Source organism: Notechis scutatus, chromosome 2, assembly GCF_049901735.1.
Source record: "Notechis scutatus isolate UNSWTSFEM ecotype Mainland chromosome 2, rNotScu1.2, whole genome shotgun sequence".
Lineage (NCBI taxonomy): Eukaryota > Metazoa > Chordata > Lepidosauria > Squamata > Elapidae > Notechis > Notechis scutatus.
Window position 1 is genome coordinate 231,050,329 of NC_142010.1, and position 19,417 is coordinate 231,069,745.

The window sequence follows — 19,417 nt, forward strand, 5'->3', positions numbered from 1 at the left end:
TCTAAAATATGTGAGCTTCTGCTTGCTAAACATCATTTCAAGAAAGCAGTCAGTCAGTATTTGGCTAAGGAATAATTGGTTCTTCCTACAATCCATAATACCAAATCCTACAATCCATAACCATACCCAAATCCATAATCAGAAGGCATCTTTTTTCTCTTAGTCTTTCTCAACATCCAACTCTCAAAACTGAACATTGCCTCCTGAAAGACCTTCAGCTATTACAATCTTCGTTGTGAGTGAAATTTTCTTGTTTTTCAAGTTGAGTTTATCATCTTCCCCTAACATTAATTTCTTCACTATTCCAGCACATTGTCCATCTTTATCTCTTTTTCAGCCCAAGAAGACAAACTCTGCTTTCACTTCTGCACTCTCATCTATAACTTTAGTAATCATGCATGATGATGTTATTTTTCTCTTCCTAAAATGTAATAATAATCCACAATGTTACTTTACTCTTCTACCCATTACTACTGGCACAATCTTTGGTTTCTTTTACCAGTTACTCTACTTCTATTTGCATATCTTTGTATTTTGTGATTACTTTAGTTCTTTCTCTTCTATTCTGCTGTCTCCAGGTACTGATCTTATTATTACTATTGGTTAGCCACACAGTCACCATCACACATAGCAGATCACAATTGAGTTTAGACTGGATTCCACATTTTGATCCACCTATTAAGTCTTTCCCAAGGATGTGAGATAGGCACTTGTTGTTTGATGTTAAAAGTATTGCTGCATGATGTAAGCCAATCCAAGTAAAGTTGCTTTTTGCCATGGATTCGTGGTGATTTTGTTAATATCAATATTGTTCAGTAGTGCTCCAGATATTTTGTGCTTTCACCCAAGGTGCTTATGCACAATGTGAAATCACGACCACTAGTTCTTTAGCTAGTGTTGCACTTGATATGCATTCTTCCCCAATACCTAGGATGTTGTGATGTATACAGTATGTGTGTTGGTCTAAGCAGTATAGTTTTTTGTAATAGATGGAAATTTTTTATTTATTTATTTATTTGATTTGCCAATTGTTTACAAGATAATAAGTATAAATGTATACATAGTTGTGAATACATGAAATGGTTACATATAAGAAAAATAAAAGAATAAGAGAAACAATAGGACAGGGACGGTAGGCACGTTGGTGCGCTTATGCACGCCCCTACAGACCTCTTAGGAAAGGGTGAGGTCAATAGTAGACAGTCTAAGGTTAAAGTTTTTGGGGTTTGGGGAAGAAACTACAGAGTCGGGTAGAGTATTCCAGACATTGACCACTCTGTTGCTGAAGTCGTATTTCCTGCAATCAAGTTTGGTGCGGTTTACTTTGAGTTTGTATCTATTGTGTGCTCTTGTGTTGTTATGGTTGAAGCTGAAGTATTCATTGACAGGTAGGACATTGCAATGTATGATTTTGTATACCATGCTTAAGTCAGACCGAAGACGGCGTAATTCAAGGTTTTCTAGTTCTAGAATTTCAAGTCTGGTGGCATAAGGTATTCTACAGCGAGTAGAGGAGTGGAGAACTCTTCTTGTGAAATATTTCTGGACTTTCTCAATTGTGCTAATATCAGATACGTAGTGTGGGTTCCAGACTGATGAACTGTATTCGAGTATTGGTCTAGCAAATGTTTTGTATGCTCTGGTTAGTAGTGTGATATTACCAGAGAAAAAGCTACATAGGATTAGGTTAACAACTCTTAATGCCTTTTTGGCTATGTAGTTGCAGTGTGCTCTAGCACTTAGATCATTAGAGGTGAGTATTCCAAGGTCCTTTACAGAGCTTGGGTCATCAACAAGATCTTGACTATTCAGCACATTTTGTCAATGTGCAGATTTTCTAAGTGGCATCCAAAAAAAATTGGTTTGGTATCCAATGTGCCAATAACCACTGGGACCACCACAGTCTGTTTATGCCATAATCTTTTGATTTCAATTTTCAGATATTGATACTTTATGATCTTCTTGAATTCTTTATCTGCTATTCTTCTATCTCCTGGTCACATGAATTATCCACAGTCATTCCTTTTCAACCCCAGTTAAATCTGATGTATTATGACCCCCATTTATCAGTTTGTATTCAGAATCCTGCAATATTTTAAGCTGCTCATTTTCAACAAATTTTAACTCAATTTTGACAATTTTTACAGATATTCCAGTGAATAATTTTGGTGATTGTATTATATCATTGTTTAAAAGATTGTGTAATCTTTTTGCATGAGCTAAGTATAACATATACAGTTTCGTCAGCCTCTTTGCACAATCTTCAGTTTGAATTATCTGACAATTTTTGCATTCAGGCCTTGATTGCATTAATTTACATATCTAGTTCTTAAGCAGCCAAAATCAAGCCTTCCAATTTTATTTGTAATGTTCCAGTATGTAAGTCATTGCCACAGTTTATCCTTTTCCATTGTCCCTTCAGTCTTTTATATAAATTGACCGTGTAATCCTTTTCTTTGCCAGCGTTCTGTTTTTGTTTTCATTATATGGATGTTCATGTTTTGTTTCCTGCCATAAGTTCCAATTTTTAACTTGCATCAATGCTTCTTCTTGGCTCTCTTTTATGTAATCAGCCTATGTGTGCTATTATTTAATAGTTTGACCTGAAGTAAACCTCTTTCTCCATTTCTGAAGGGCACATGTAATCATCACCGGGGGATCTAATGCATTGTAAATAGTCATTAAATGTCTTGGTTTTTAGTTCAGCTTATGACCAATTATGGAATACTCTTCCCCTGCAGGTGAGTCAAGTGCCCATTCTCCTAGCCTTCTGAAAAGGGCTTAAAACATGGCTCTATAATCCTGTGTGGGAAGCCCAGCAAATCACTCAGTGTGAGGCTGATTAATCCCCTAATAGTTCTCACCTCCCCTTTTAATTAATTTTAATAGTATTTAATCCCTCTTGTTTTAACTTTAATATATACTATTTTATATAGTTAACCTTTTTCTGCACACCACCCAGGATCCCTCTTAGAGGGAGATGGGCAGTTCAGAAATGTGAAAAACAAACAAACAAATAAAGTTAACATTTGATATTTTTATCTTTGGGAAAATTTGGAGATTCTTTTTTCTATTTCCATTTCCTCATTGCCTCTTATGTGTTCCCAGAACTCCGCAGGTAACCTTTTGCACATATTAAGTGTCCTAAGTTTGTTCTGTACAAATTTCTGTGAAATATTCTCATAAATAAATAAAATATTTATATTAAAAAAAAACTTTCCGGTACACCTTATCTTTATAATTTTCTACATTTAACTCATATGTTTGACCCGGTAATAGCTTGAAATCATCACAATTATTTAAAAATGTTCAATCTGCACCCTCTTTCACTCTTCAGGGTTTTTTTAACAATTAATTTCCACCTTGGGGCTGATGCTTGTATGATTACCCTTCTGCAATCATCTGGCAAGGAAAAAAGGAATATACTTCTGCACATTAACTTATCCCACCTTAGCAAGCGAAGCCTAAAATGTGACCCGTGTATCATGTAGACATTAACATTTAATCAGTCTGTTTTCCTGTTGGAAATGATTACCTTGTTAGCATATATTTCTTTGGGATTGATGCCGTTTCATTCATTAGCAGCTTTTTTAGACACATCTCCAAGCTGCATACCAGTGATAAAATACCATCTCAGTTTTCCAAAAGTGCACATAAACAATATTTTTCCTTATTGTCTGCTTGCAAGATTATTCCCTGTACTGAAGTATCCTTAAAGGGTAATTAAATTATAAAAGTAGTAAAATATTTCAGGGAGCTACAGACATATACATATTCTATATTGCTGGAGGAATTGCCTTCTATCAATATCTCTTTTTAAATCCATGCCATTTCATGGATGGAAGTGCAAAACTGTTTTCTTAGTTTTGAGTTTATCTCTGAAATTATCTCTGGGGAAGCTTCCACTGTAGGGTCCCCTATCAATCTCTCTCTTTTATCTCTTTAAAACCAAGCATGCTAAAAATTCCCCCACCAGCAGAATTACTTGATACTTGATACAAAAATCGCTATTGAATTCAATGGGAATGAATCCCCTTGCCATAATCCCCCAAGCTTTAATGCAGGATTGTTTCTCTCTCTCTCTCTCTCTCTCTCTCTCTCTCTCTCTCTCTCTCTCTCTCTCTCTCTCTCTCTCTCCTCTCTCTTTCTCTCTCTCTCCCTCCCTTCCTCCCTCCCTTCCTCCCTCCTTTTCCCTCTCCCTCTCCCCTTCTGTTACCCAGTAGTCACAAAGGCATCAAACAACCCAGAAAGCATGCAAACAGGAGAAATTTGCCTGTAAACAAACCTCAAACAAGGAACAACTGATTGCCTATGACAGCAAGCCTTGCCCACCAATATCAGAATGAAAATCCCATCTTCACCGTAGTGCATGGAAAGCAATATACGACACTCATTAGAACTGATGGTAGATGTTACTACCTAGTTGGATAATGAAATCTCTGTAACTAAACAACCAAGTTGAGAGACACCAAGGATCCACACATAAAATATTTCTAATAGTTCATAATACCATAAATACCATAATATCAAAACCTCCAGAAACAAAGAGTCTAGATGGGGAACCTCAGCCTCTACTGTCAGAATATCAGCACTAGGTTTGGTCTACTCCACAGCTGAATGCTGTGTCCCCATTTGGCTTAATAGCTGTCACACTAGCAAGATCGATGCTAGACTAAATGATACAATGAGGATCACAAGTGGTTGCATAAAATCTACTCCTACTTGCTGGCTCCCTATCTAGAGCCAAATAGCACCACAGCCCTACAAAGGCAGGAACCTTAGTGAAGGAGTACAACAAAATTATGAGAAACCCATTTCTTCCTGTGCATGTTGATCTTTCTCATCTATCATTTGGCAGGCTTTAATCCAGGATACTAAAAAGCATACTGAAAACTAGTGACATCACCATGCCAACAAAAGTGCATATAGTCAAAGCTATGGTGTTCCCAGTTGCAATGTATGGCTGTGAAAGTTGGACCATAAGAAAGGCTGAGCACCAAAGAATTGAAGCCTTTGAACTATGGTGCTGGAGAAGACTCCTGTGAGGGACTGCAAGGTGATCAAACTGGTCAGTCCTAGAGGGGATCAACCCCGACTGCTCTTTAGAAGGCTAGATCCCGAAGATGAAACTCAAATACTTTGGCCACCCAATGAAATGGAAGGATTCACTGGAGAAGAGTCTAATGCTGGGAAAGATTGAGGACAATAGAAGAACGGGATGACAGAAAATGAGGTGGCAGGAAGGAGTCACTGAAGCAGTAGGCGTGAGCTTAAATGGACGCCAGAAAATGGTATAGGACAGGAAGGCCTGGAGGAACATTGTCCATGGGGTCGTGATGGGTCGGACACGACTTCGCAATTAACAATAATCCAGGAAGCCTTCTCTGGCACTTGTTAAACAGCTGTATAACAACTTTGACATCAACCCACAGTGGAAAGCCAAATGGGCTGCTGAACGCCCAGATACAGGCAGTTACGTAGATGACCCTACACAAAAGATACCAGGTTTTGACCTTCCTCACCAGCATTGGTCAACTCTGAACAGGATCCGTACCCAACTTGGTGTCTGCCAGGACTCATTGTTTAAGTGGGGTCTTGTCTCCACCCCTCAGCGTGACTGTGGTGCTCCTCAACAAAATATCCATCATATTATGTCCAAATATCGATCAAGAGCTTACACCAGCTCAATGTTTGATTTTTTTCAACATATACCACACTGTCTTTGAATGGCTGGGTGGGCTGGACATTAACATTTGTCTATAAGTCTATAAGTCTATGTATTTGCCATATGCTAAATAAATAAAACCATAAATTGGTAGATTGGACTTTAAACAGTCTATGAGTATTTAGCGATGCTTTGATTAACAAATTATTTTTAATAATAAAATATAATGGTCTTTTATTTATTTGCATGTAAGCTACAGTATTACAGATCTCAGAGAACAGTTGATCAGTTGATAAGAGAAGAGTTTGTAACTATAGACACCCATAAAACCACTCAGGATACTTATGTTAAGAATAAATCTTCCATAATTTAGGAGGATTTGATCCCTAATAGATTGATATATTTGTAAATCACAGTTTTTTAAAATATTTTCACTGAGTACAGTATATGAAATTTCTTCCATTAAGCCAAACATCTATTTTAAAAATAGAATAATTCTTTTCTAGGTAACTTTTCTTTCATGTGACAAAACATAACTTCCTTTATGAGGGCAGAAGGTATAAAATCCTTGAAGTGAACATTTTTATTTGCTTTGTGCACTACATATATATTTTTATAACTATATCTTGCTGGTTACCTTTCAGGTTTTCCAGGGAAACTTTGACAATGATACTCACAGAAAAAACGTTATTGATCCTCCAATCTATGCACGGCACATAAGGATCCTCCCCTGGTCATGGTATGGCAGAATCACTTTACGGTCAGAGCTTTTGGGCTGTACAGAAGAGGACTGATGCATAGATCTCCACTTAATAGCACAACTCTTGATATTTCTATATATATATATATATATATGTATATATATATATAAAATTCCATAGAAGAAACTGCAAAACCTGTAGGAAATTGAATGGGCTTTTCATGAATGGGCTTTTCACTTTCTGGTAGGCTGTTCTCTTTTGTAAGGAAGTCTAAGCCTGTCCTTAAAATGGTCCGATTCTGATGCATATTCTTACTTTTCCCCCCTTTTGTTCCCTTTTAAATTTGCTCCAATTATTTCTCTGTTTTACTGTGAAATTTCAACAACTTCTGAGTTGTTCTCATTGGCTAAAATGTGATGAGAGATAAAACAAAAATGCCGTCATTTTTGCAAGGGAAATGAACATGGTTTTACAGAGTTCATTAGTAATCTGGGAACAAGCTGATAGATGTCATTATTTCCAAACCCATGCAGTCATCTTACTTACTCACAAATGATACTGTGGCTTTAGCAATAAGTTTTTTCTCGGGAATGGCTTCATTTGATTCTTTCCCTTGTGCCTATCATATACTGTCATGACAAATGATACTATTTTTGAAAACAAAAATCTGTGGTCTGTGGTCCTTCCGATGTCACGCATTACATTTTGTAATTTCTTTTAAAAGAGCTGAGTCCATGCACTTTAGATTTTGTTTCCAGTTGTTTCGCTTTTCATTGAGCACAATGGGAACATTTCATTACCTTTTACATTTAATCCCATTAACTGCTGCTGTTTATTTTCGGTAAGCAAAGCTGAATTTTATAGGACAAAATCTGTCATTGTTACATCATGAAATCTATGATTTTGTAAATGAATTCAGCTTACAGGTTTTCCACACACACACACACCCCAAACAATGCTGGGCTGACAAGGATATGGACCAAATCTAAAGCTGGGTCTCTGTAAAAGAAAGTTGCATAAATAGCTTAATATGGCATTCATGTGCTGCTGTCTTTTCTTCCCTCAGAGTTGGTTGTTAATCTATGAAGGAGTTGCCCCCTAATCCCTTGGATCAATGGGAAGGGAGTCAGTGTGATTAAAAAAAATCTAGCATTCATTCCAAAATGAACCAATGTATCTGTAGTTCAGAAGTGTAACCTGGCTACAGCATTGTCCATAAGCTATACTTCAGAGGAACAGATACAAGTGATGGTCTGGATGCTGTTATGATCTTTCAGTTATTGCAAAATTCAGCTGTACAAAGTTATTTTGGGCACGCAAGTTTGATAATAGGGCAAGGAACAGGCAAACATAGATGGAAAAGCAGGAGAAACCAGAAGGGTATTACTGAATGCAAACATCAGACTTAATTTCAAACTGAACATGTCTCTGGTTATTAAGACTGTAAAGACACTGGTGGACTAAGGTGTATATAGCACCTAATAACATCACAAGATTATGAGTGTACTTTCAATTCTTTTTAAAACAAGGAATATTTCTTTCCCTACTAAAAGATGCTACGTGTGTAGAAATTAGACCACTAAAAGACAGCTAACCAGCCCAAGATCCCTGCTACTGGAATTCAGCTATCACTTACACTGTAACCCAGGACAACCATTCTGCCAGAGCTTTCTAACAATATGGAAGAAAGTTATTGGGAGAGGGTTAAGATTTTCAAAGAGATGGTCTAGGTAAAGGTTCTTATCATTACTGTAGCTCCTATGTCTCTGGTACTTATGTGACAAGAATTACCTATAATTCCAGGTCTCATGCACCTTGATTAAGGAACATTGCTTTCTGTGCCTTGGATATACTATCTGAAAATATACAGCTAGGATTCAGTGCACACCAGTCAATGCTAGAGCACCATGTATCCCTAGTTTGTGCTCATCCTTAGCCAAACAAGATATGATATGCTGTTGCCATGGGAAAGAGGGTACCAAGGTACTACAAAAGGATGGCCAGAATGGCTTTTTGTTTCCACTTATGTCCATCCACAATGGCAATTATATATAGAAAGACTGTGAGAATTTGACATTTGACTTAATAAGTAAAATTTCTCTTGCAAATGGAACTCCAGTTTGTTCAGGGGTTTCTGCTAGACAGTGATCCTGGCCACTATTGCAAAGCACTTTCATTTAAACAAGGTATTTGCTGAATGTACTTTTCTTACTTGAAACTCTGTATCAATCACCATCTCCTTTCTTATATTCATAAAAGATATGTGGGATGAGATGGGGTTTTTTTTAAGTCTCATTAAAATAGTTCACACTAAACATTTTTATTAAATTGCATTTCTTTTTTCCAAATCATGGCAATATACAGTAAGCATGGGTTCTACAACCTTGATATATATATATAAAAGAGCTACCCTATAATTGTAGAATATAATTAGAAAAAAAAAAGATTATAGCCAGACTGGCTTCCTGCAGTGGGATGAATAGTGGGACAGATTATTCTTTTTGAAAATAAAATCTCTTTCCCCATGCAACCTGAAGTTTAGGGAATTATGTAGAGCACATTTGGGAATACATGGGAGCATGGGAGAAAACCAGCAAAGGTAGGAGATGGGATAGCACAAGTAGATGTAATGTTTTATGCATCCCAAGTTCTTCACAGATTCTCCTATAGATTTGCTTCATGTGGTCTGGACTACATAAGTTTTTAATTTTCAGGTGATGTTTCCTAAAAATGTCATTCTAAAAAAAAGTATACCACTAAAAAAAGATGGCTGCCTAGACTTTAAAATGATCAGAACTCACACATTTAATTTGTAAGGCTTAGACAAAGATACTCAGAGATGTTCAGTAGGGGAATCTAATCAAGGTAAAGCAAGTACCGCAAGTATCTGTAAGGAATGCCAAGGTTCTGTGTATGTTTATGACTTTTGTGTATGTGTGTGTATTTTAGTTGGATTTGTGCTGCATTACAATTTCACTAAAGTGTTACTGTCTTGTCTGTAACTGTGTTAACATTTCTTAACAATGTTATTTATGGAATTGTCTTTGATTGTAGTGAATAATTTTAAAGAGAAAGTCAACTCTGATTGTATTAAGGTGCAAAAGTCTGATGGAATAAAGGTAGTAACCAAGATGGCATTGAACTATATACAGCCCCTATTCTGCATTTTAGGCTCTTATGAAATGCTATATAAGTCATAGCCAAGCGAATCTGTTCAATTCTAAATTTATATTCTAGAAGTTAAAGCAACAGCAATAATCTGTAGCTTGTTGTTAAATCCTTCCTTTTATAGTGGATCTATACTTTAAAGCAGAGATTAGCTAAAGAGTGCAAGCTGAGATACATTTCTTCAGCTTTCAAAAGCCACAGGGGGAAGTAACAATTATATTGAAATGCCAATCAGAGGGAGACATTACATTTAGATCTCTTTAAAAATGGGATCTATGTCAATAGGGGTAAGTTAAACTCTATGGAAATGTTGTGAGCCTATAATCTATGCTTGCTGAGGCATAAAAAAAGATTAAATCCACCAAAAGATAGCTCAGCGAGTGATTACAGAGGCTGCAAGAATAGGGCTGGGAATTTGCTTGCGGCAGGTTGCCCATCGTGGTTAGCAACCTCATTCCTTCTTTCAGTGTTATTGGACCGAAGATTTCACTTGTAGCCATATGTTCATACAATGCAAAATAAATTAATTCAGGTCTTGGCACTGAAAACAATTTCAGAACACATATGCAGAGGTCTACATATGACTCATCTTGAAATCAGACAGATAAAATCTGGATTAACATCCCAAGCAGGTAACCCATGCCAACCAAATCACCGCTATTTTTTTTTTTTTTTTGTGCCAGGCACATAGCTATTGATTTGTAAGAGAAATTGCAGAAATAATACATTTTGGCATATGGGAATTCCAGAGCAACATAATACTGCCTCTGATAGATCAGGGTAATAAACATATATTTTTTACTCTTCAGAGAGTCATATGGAGGAAATTGGCCTGCATCTACAGCATCCCTTCAATAAGGAATGTTTTCTATATTGAATTTCAATATGACAAACTTCTGATACTCCTAGCATCACTTCATTGCACTGATGAAATAGTTTGTGCTGCTAGTCATTATAGATTTATAAAATGTATTAGTGCTTTATTTTTTTAAATGCAAGGAAGTGAATATTTATTTGGTTCATAATTAACATATGTATAACAATTTACAGTGCATAAAATGTCATGTTCAAATGTAGTAATTTACATTCATTGTTCTTTTTTAAATGATTGTGTTATTTACCCTTCTTTGTTTATTTCTGTAAACTACTTAATATGATTCTGAAAGTGTCTGCTTTTAGCAAATATAGGCACAATTTGTTGAAAAATAATTCTTGCAAGACCTATTTAAATGAATAAATGGATTATCTTGCTATAGCTATATTTGTGTCCTAGTACAGCTAAAGAGAAACTTGATCAATTTCAGAATTATGTTAAATAGAAAATGGAAGCTTTCACTGATGCCAATGGAAGATTCCTTTGAAGTAAAACTGTCTGCTTCTTATGAGTAATTTTATTACTCAAGGAAAGGAAAGAATTGTTTTTAAATTCCCTTATCCCCCCATAATCCTGTTAATGCTACCTTACAGCCTCTATTTATACAGAAAAAAAATGTTATAAAACTGTTACACTCATATAATGAATATATTTAATGTGTCAGTCAATTAGACTTGCAAAGGATAAATTTCCCAGTGAATTGTGTTCTTTGGATCTTAAATACTTTGACAACTAAATTGCACTTTTTAATTCTGTGTGTCATTGTTTGAAATTTTCTACTGCTTTAGGATGTATTCTGTAGTAAGAATGAATGTGTACATCTATTCATAATTGCTTAGTAAATGACACGGGTGAAACAGCCTTCACTGATCAAATACCTCCAAACAAGTCAATCCCATCAAATAGAAAGCTTTTTCAGACAGAGATTTCACACACTCAATTCCAAATCTTCATATTTTAATAACTGAGTACTTGAATAGCATGTGATGTACATGTGTGTTTAAGTCAGCCCTAGGTCTATAAATTGCATCTTATTAAAGAAAAATAATTCCATCATGAAGTTTTACATATATTACATTTGGCTGGCTGTAATTTACAATTTGTTTGTGCTAAGTCAGTTCAGTAGCCAGTATTCCAGTCCAAGATAAGTAACTGATGAATGATAACTAGAACTTTTGGCCTAAAATAAAGAGAACAGATTCACAAAACTAGCCAAACTAGCCTAACATTGCCTCTCACAAAATGGTGAATTTAGAATTAAGTCATGCAATTATACCATATGTAGAGTGTTTTGTACAACCTTAGGCTTATGTGTATTTTTGAACATAAATTTGCTCTGTTCCTGTGGCCTGTTTGCCCCTTCTAGTGTGATCATTCAGTAAGAAAATATCATTAAATGTCTCATTGGTTTTAAGACATTCTGTGATTTATGTAAGTGCTCATCAAAATATTAGAACATAACACACATAAAAAGACAAGTATAGACTCTTTACATGGAATGAGGAAACCTATCTTTTTCAGGATTCAGTAATCATGTCGCAGGATTTTGTAGAGATAAGATTTATATACATATTCAGACCTTGGATAAATGAAACTGTGAATGGGGGATGGCATTTGATTGTCCCTCTAGTTCTTCACCAAAAACATTCTGTCTGTGTATGTGGAAATCTGAGGCACTCTATTGACCCATTTCACTTGTGATGCAGACAAGAGAGAGAGACATGTGAACTTGCCTATGTTCAATTTATGTTATCTGAAGCCAATGGAAATTTTCCAGAAGTTGGTACCCTGAGATTCACAATTAAATTTGATTTAAAATCAACGTTAGTTACTTTAGAATAGCATCTCCCAAGTCATTTCCTTTTGAGTGACTTATTACTTAAAATCAAATGTTAAGAGAGTAAACATTTGTTGGAACAATATAAGAAAATTGTTTTTAACTTTTGTATTATCTTATAGTAATACAAAATAGTAATAGTACACAATATAGTAATAGTAAAACAGGATATGAGATTTAATTTCCCCTCTATTTATCCTAAAATGATTTAGTTAGTGATTTCTAGGCAGATTTCACCTTTCTATAGCCTTCCTAATTTGCTACTTTTATAGCCTGGGAATTAAAACATAATGCACAAGGCTTAGGATAATCTACTTAATTGTATTAAGGGCTTGTTACAAAATCAACCACAATGAAAATATCCAGTTCAGATTTTTAGATTGACTTTCTCTTTTGGAATGAAGATATACAAATTCATGCAGTTTTGAAGACTAAGTATTGTAATAAGTGTACCTGTGCTATGCCACAAATTAGGAAATACAATTTTCAAAACTGGCTTTTTATTTGTCATCAAGTACAGAACTCGCTCAGACACCTTGACAACCTGTGTAAAGTTCCAATGTATTTTGTATATACATAAATTACGTAGAATGATGTTAAAGCAGTACAACCTTGTCTAGTCTTCAACCTTAACAATAAAACTTTTGAAAAACTAGCATGTTCTTGAAGTATTTTGAATGTACACACTGTACTCCCTGAAAAGTATATTTACGTGCAAAACTCAAGTGTGAAAAATGTGAAACCATCTGATATTGCTGAGAGGGGGTAAAATAATTAACAATTCCACAAAAGGCTTTCTCAAGCCTAGTTCAAAACCAATCCAATCAAGTGTGTTATTTGAGACAAGGTTCAAGAAAAAGAGCTTCATTCTCTCACAGAATGGAGGAAAGTACAAAGAATTGTAAGTTTTTGTATTTCAGCAGTTGATAAATTTTTGAGGTAGTCTAGATTATGAGAGGGTGAAACCTGCAAATTTCATGGATATTTTAATTAAACTCTCTTATATATTAAACTTCCTATTCCTTGAGATGTGGGAATAATATATGATAATGCATCCATCGATGATACTATTATGTTGGGACTATGTATGGAACTGTCTAAGCAAAATTTCAGATGTACCATTGAAAAATTAGTCATTTTGCCTTGGAAACCTGGACTTAACCAAATCTGATGACCCTGTGATGAAAAACAGTTTTTTTGTTTTGCTGTATGAACCACAGCACACTGCAGCATGCTATGCTAGCTCCATGGAGCACTCAAGATCAAAACTTACCTGAGAAACAGATTATTTGTACAAACAGTTTGCACATACATTTTTCATTTGTTTTATTCTTTCTTAAACTCTTACACTCATCTCTAGTCATGTGAGTAGATTTCTGCTGATATAAATGAAACATTTCCCTTCCATTTGTACGAGCCATCTGGATTTAAAGGGAATACTTTCAGAAGGCAGGCATCATGACAGGAAAGCCACACTTCCCAGGTCTCACAAGATGACACTTAGCTTATATATTGGCTTTCGTATAAAAACAAAACACTGAAAACAGCTTTTCAAGATTGAATCCTGTCAAGTTTACCTTGCTATTCTTTGCTTAGAACGCTGAATTCCACCCCCTTTGTGTCTCTTCCCTGGGATTTATCATTTATTGAGTTGCTGGTCTCAACCAGTGCCAAGCCTGGGACAACATTTATGCTTGCTGCCTTAAGAGGACACTTGGCTTTTTAAAATTCTGCCTGAGTTTGTTAGCACTAGACTGTGGCAGGCATCCAGCTTCTTATCTTTTTGGCTGGCAGCCGATAGTGCTGCCCCAGAAACTCCCAATCCAAGGAAGGGTACAACTGTTAAATTATATGTATCTTTGCAAAGTCTTCTTGGCTATCATTGCCACCTTTTTGACTAGGAGCTTTGAATACAGGACTATCTCCAATTTGATCGAATCAGTGAATAGTTGATAATACAAAGACAACTTCAGAGGACAGCCGTCTCTAACACAATTGACCAAAACATTTCTCTCATCAAGAAACTGATTAGATTATTCATTGTGGAGTTAAATACATAGCTACAGAAGTTTATTTATTTATGTAACATTCATAAATAATGAAGATATTACTGAAAACAATAATATTGAGGTTGTTCCTGATCCTTATGAAGATGAAGAATATTCTATTACACATCAGAAAATGTTAGTTTTATTAGTTTATTCAAAAAATGAATACAGCATCCTGGGAAACATCTCAAACAGGAAGATATATTTGCCAACTGCTTATTCATATAGCTAAGTAAGGAGTGATAAAGATATGAGAACATTAAAATCTGGATTGGGATTCTTTTATTTCTTGTATGTGATGAGACAAAGAAGATTCTCAATAAGGTAGAAGACAATACACTAAGTTATCCTTTTTGCCTCAATAAAGTTTATTTGAGTTACATGTTTTGTAAGATGGCAGCTATATAAATTTGAAAAATAAACATGTTTACCTAACAGTTTATTTTTTATGTGTGTGTTTATTCAAACTTATTGTTTTAGTTGTTTATTCCTTACTACTGCAAATCCTGATTCTTCTTCCTTACTGATGTCTGCAGGAGGATGCCAGAAAAGACAAATCAGTGGTCCTGGCAGCACAGTGAAAGCCTCTTCCCTTTAGTATATGTGTTGACAGTGATTTTTTATTAAATGTAATGCCAATTTGCTCTGCACACTACAATTCTACAGTTGCCTAGAAATGCAGTGGATTTAGTAAAATTCTATTGACAAATCAATAAATTAAGCATTTTGGTTTTAATTAAATCATTACAACAGTGAAGACTCCATAGGTTAAACAAAGGATAGAAAAAAAGGAAGTAAAGAACCCACCAATTCCCCTCAATCTGCCTCTCGAAATGAAAGAAAACAAAAATATATTTTTATTTTTATTTATTTATATCCCACCTTTATTATTTTTATAAATACCTCAAAGTGACAAACATACCTAACACTTTTTCCTTGTTTCTATTTTACCACAACAACAACCCTGTGAGGTGGGCTGGGTGAGAGACAATGACTGATCCAAAGTCACTCAAGTGGCCTTCATGCCTAAGGCAGGAATAAAACTCACAGTCTTCTGCTTTCTAGCCTGGTGCCTTAACCACTAGGCCAAACTAGCTCTTTGGCTCTTCATTCATTGTAATAAATAGTTGGCTAGAGTGATTTTAAACATTTTAAACATTTTCCCACAATGTTCAATAATATAATTCTGTTCTCTAATATTACAGCAAGTTTTCTATGCAGCACTTATGTAATAAATCTAATATTGCTCCTTTTCCACATTCACATTCTACTTATTTTTGCAATATGACAATATTTTTGTGAATAGGTTTCTGTGCATCTGATGTTGCAAATGCATTGCATTTATTGTTTTCTAGCATTTAAGATTAAGTTTGTTCATGATACACAAGTATTACAGTGAAGTTATTTCCCAACAATATAATTTAGTCAAAAACAGCTTAAAGTGTAAGCAGAAGATGGAGATGTCTTGTTCTTTTGAAAACTGATACATCATTTTATCGAAAGTTATACAGTATATCAGGAAATAGGACAATAGATGCATTTTTTAAATCTTCCATTGACTAGATAACCAGATCAGCATCCACTAGAAAAATGCATAAACATGTTTTAAATTGATTAGACTGACACTTCAAATATTTTCTCTCTATGGTGGTTTGACATTGAAATGAGACACAGGGAACTGTCTCTGAGAAAATGCCAACCCTGAGAGAACTCAGGTAGCAGTATTTATTGAGAAAAACACAAGCAAAATATACAGTATGCATATTCAGAAAACAATGACCTCAACAGGAGATTACTTCACCAGCATGAGAACACACAATCTTGGAAAGTCCCAGATGTTACCTTGCTAGGGTGAGATCATACAGCCACGGAAAGTCTCATGGGAAAGTTTGGAAAGTCCCATGAGAAAGCACAACTGTGTATCTTGTACCTTGAACTTTCACCCATTTTCCTATTCCTTCTAAACTGGCAGAATCAAAACAGAATGAGGCACTCTGAGCAAAGATACTCCTACCCCCACCAAGAATGCCCACATCTCCTAGACTTACTGCTAGTTATACAAAGGCCTTACAGAAAATGATAAAATGATTAATAAAATATATTACCACATCTCTCAACATTCAAGAATTGTTACAAGAATAAGATCTCCAAACTATATCAATTCATTAAACTTTATATTCTGTATAATTTTCATTTGTTGCCCTAATTTAATAAACATATTCCAACATATAGTAGGTAGCAACATAAAACACTCAATAATAAAGCATACATGTCTTAACAAAATGAGAGTATATCAGAATATGGAATTCAACCTAGAAATAATGATCAACCAATATCTCAATTCAAGATCTGTGTTAGACGGTCCAATTCAGCATCCTTGCAGTCATACATTGCACTAATTGAAATTCCCATTCTCTTGGGAAGAATCATGTAGAAGAGTGGTGCAGTGGCCTAGAGGTGGAGCTCCCTCCTCACAATCAGGAGGCTGTGAGTTCAATCCTAGGTAGAGGCTGATATTTCTCTCTCAGCACAATTACCTGCTGCAAACTCTGCATTGGTGACAGTAAACATTAAGCTCCATTCAGTTGCCCCAATTCCACCCTGACGTAAGGGATTACAAGGTCATTAAAGGGCAAAAAGAATGGGCAGAATCAGGTAGAAAATATAATAACCCTGATGAAAAATTAGCTGATCATGGATTAGTATTACTTCCAAGGCATGTCTGCCTATATATATACACATATTAATATATATGTTATTTATGTATTACACACATATTGCACATCTTACACTTACTTTCCAAGCTCTAATCAATGTTGACATATATGTGTAACCCCTTTGTGCATATTTGTACTCTTCTCCTGTTGTATCTGTATGTATGTTAGGAACATTAGAAAGCCTTGATATAAAGGTAGGCCTCAACTTATAACCACAATTGAGGTCCAAATTTCTGTTGCTAAGTGAGACATAAGTGACTTTTATTCCATTTTACTACCTTTCTTGACACATTTGTTAAGTGAATCACTGCAGTTTGTTAAATGAGCCTGACTTCTCCACTGATTTTGCTTGTCAACATTACAAAAGGTGATCACATGGCTCCAACATATTGCAACTGTCATAAATATGAGTCAGTTGCCAAGTGTCTGAATTTTGATCACATGATCATGTGGTTGTGATAAGTATGAAAAACAGTCATAAGTCACTTTTTCAGTGCTGTTGTAACTTTGAATGGTCACTAATGAATAGTTTTAAGTCAAGGACTACCTGTACTCTGCTCTAAACTGCATGACTGAAAAAGGGGAGGGGTAGAATGGAATTGCTGCCCAACTATCATTTTTATGCAGTGAGAGAATTTTTCAGAATTTTATTTCCTCCACAGCCTCAAGCCTGATGCCATCCATTTTCAAACTCAAGTTTTTGTTTGACTTCTTCTACTATTACAATTTTAATCCAGTTCTGCACCTTATAGACAGAGAGATGGACAGAGTCCCAAGTACGTTTACATATTTTCTTTCCAATGCATGTTTCCATATTTTCTTTCCAATCTTCCGTTGGATTGGAAAGAACAAGAAGGCAGGGAATCCTTTCCAACTCATTTACCAGCAGTGATTGTAGGAGAGCATCTGTCTTTTATTCTGTGTAATAGAGTGGCGGGTGTGTGCTTGTGAATGTTCTCATAATCCCTCTTAAGTCTCTGTGTTTTTGTGTAGTACTGTATGTGTGCACTGGAAATAGGAGTCACTTTTGAAGGCAGATATCCTGATTAATCTCTGTGGGCTTTTTTTTTCACTTGTACCCTGCCACAACACAAGCAAAATCATTTTTCTGCCATGTCCCCAAATGGTTATCTTCATTTCATAACCAGTCCATGAATGCTAGAGGCTAGAATTATCACTCTTATGGTATTTCAATTCCTGACAAATAGCAGTATTTAAGTTTCATCCATACTGTGCCCATACAGATCCTCTCCTCTAGTAGCCATTTTGCTGCTGTTTACTAAAAACTGGACATAATGCATGTGAAATGTAAATGAAATTACATTCCAAAAATTTAAATGGCAAAACATTAAAATGATATAACAGTGAATTGGAATATTGTAACAGGCTGAAATGATGTGAGCAATCCCTCCCCCATTAACTTCTAAATAGGGCATGGAGAAATCTAGCAGTTGTCCTTTGTTGCCTAAATAAAGAAAAGAAAGGAACAGGAGATAAATTCAAAATAAAAACTATAAAAGCATTATCAAAAACTAATGCCATAAAGTACACATTGCAACATCCTTTAAAAAATAATAATCAGAACTTAATGTGGTAAAGGAAGTCTACTCTAAAGTGAGAGAAACATATATTAAATCACTGTTTTTGGCTCATCCTTAAGATATTTAAGAAAAGAAGACAAACTATGATGAAGCAATTGATCAATATGGATGAATCTTTCCATAAATCATAATGAGCCAAGTTAAAAAGAGAATTCAGCTTGCCCTTTACATCCCATTTACATGAGAATGATTTTGTGTTTTCTCATGCTTTTTCACTGTTCCAGCCTTAAGATAGTCATCGATGATAGTTTAAAGATAAGTTTATGTTATTTCTGCCTCAGACTGAAAATATTGAAAAAAGTTCATATAGATATGGCACTTTTGTTAATTAAGTGTCTGAAGAGTTTTGTTTTTCATCAGTAGTGGTGACTGTAATGTGTCATACAGGATACTATGCTCTTATTCGAGATCCAAGCCATGCCTCAGTAAAGTCAACAATGTAGCATCGTTTCAAGAAAATACATATCCATGTCAGAAAGGAAAATAGGGCCAATGTGACATTTAAGATCCCTGCCAACAGATTTTTTCCTCTTTTTGTAGAACCCTCAGTTGATGTTTATATTTCATATACATACTCATAATTCCCTTTCCTTTCCTTTTCCATTTCTGGAAAATACTGTTTTGCCATGGGAGATATGCCATCTTCTCACAGATGGCTATTCATTGGACATAAGCTCAACCTCTAATGATCACATTTTCCAAACAGGTTTAAAAACCTAAAAACAGATTGAAAAACTAGGCAGTAACCATAAAAAGTTTCATGTTTATTTTTTTATTTATTTGATTTGCCAATTGTTTACAAGATA

At 35.3% G+C, this 19,417-nt stretch overlaps 1 protein-coding gene across 2 annotated transcripts in view; it reads left to right on the plus strand.

Annotated features, from left to right (window-relative positions):
* EDIL3 (EGF like and discoidin domains 3) overlaps positions 1–12,900 on the plus strand; it is a 236,944-nt gene extending 224,044 nt beyond the window's left edge. For both annotated transcript variants that reach the window (XM_087958209.1, XM_087958210.1), the window contains one exon: positions 6,310–12,900. In XM_087958209.1, coding sequence (XP_087814335.1) covers positions 6,310–6,459 — 150 coding nt within the window. In that variant the 3' untranslated portion in view covers positions 6,460–12,900. The remainder of the gene's footprint in view (positions 1–6,309) is intronic.
* Positions 12,901–19,417: the final 6,517 nt, after the last annotated feature.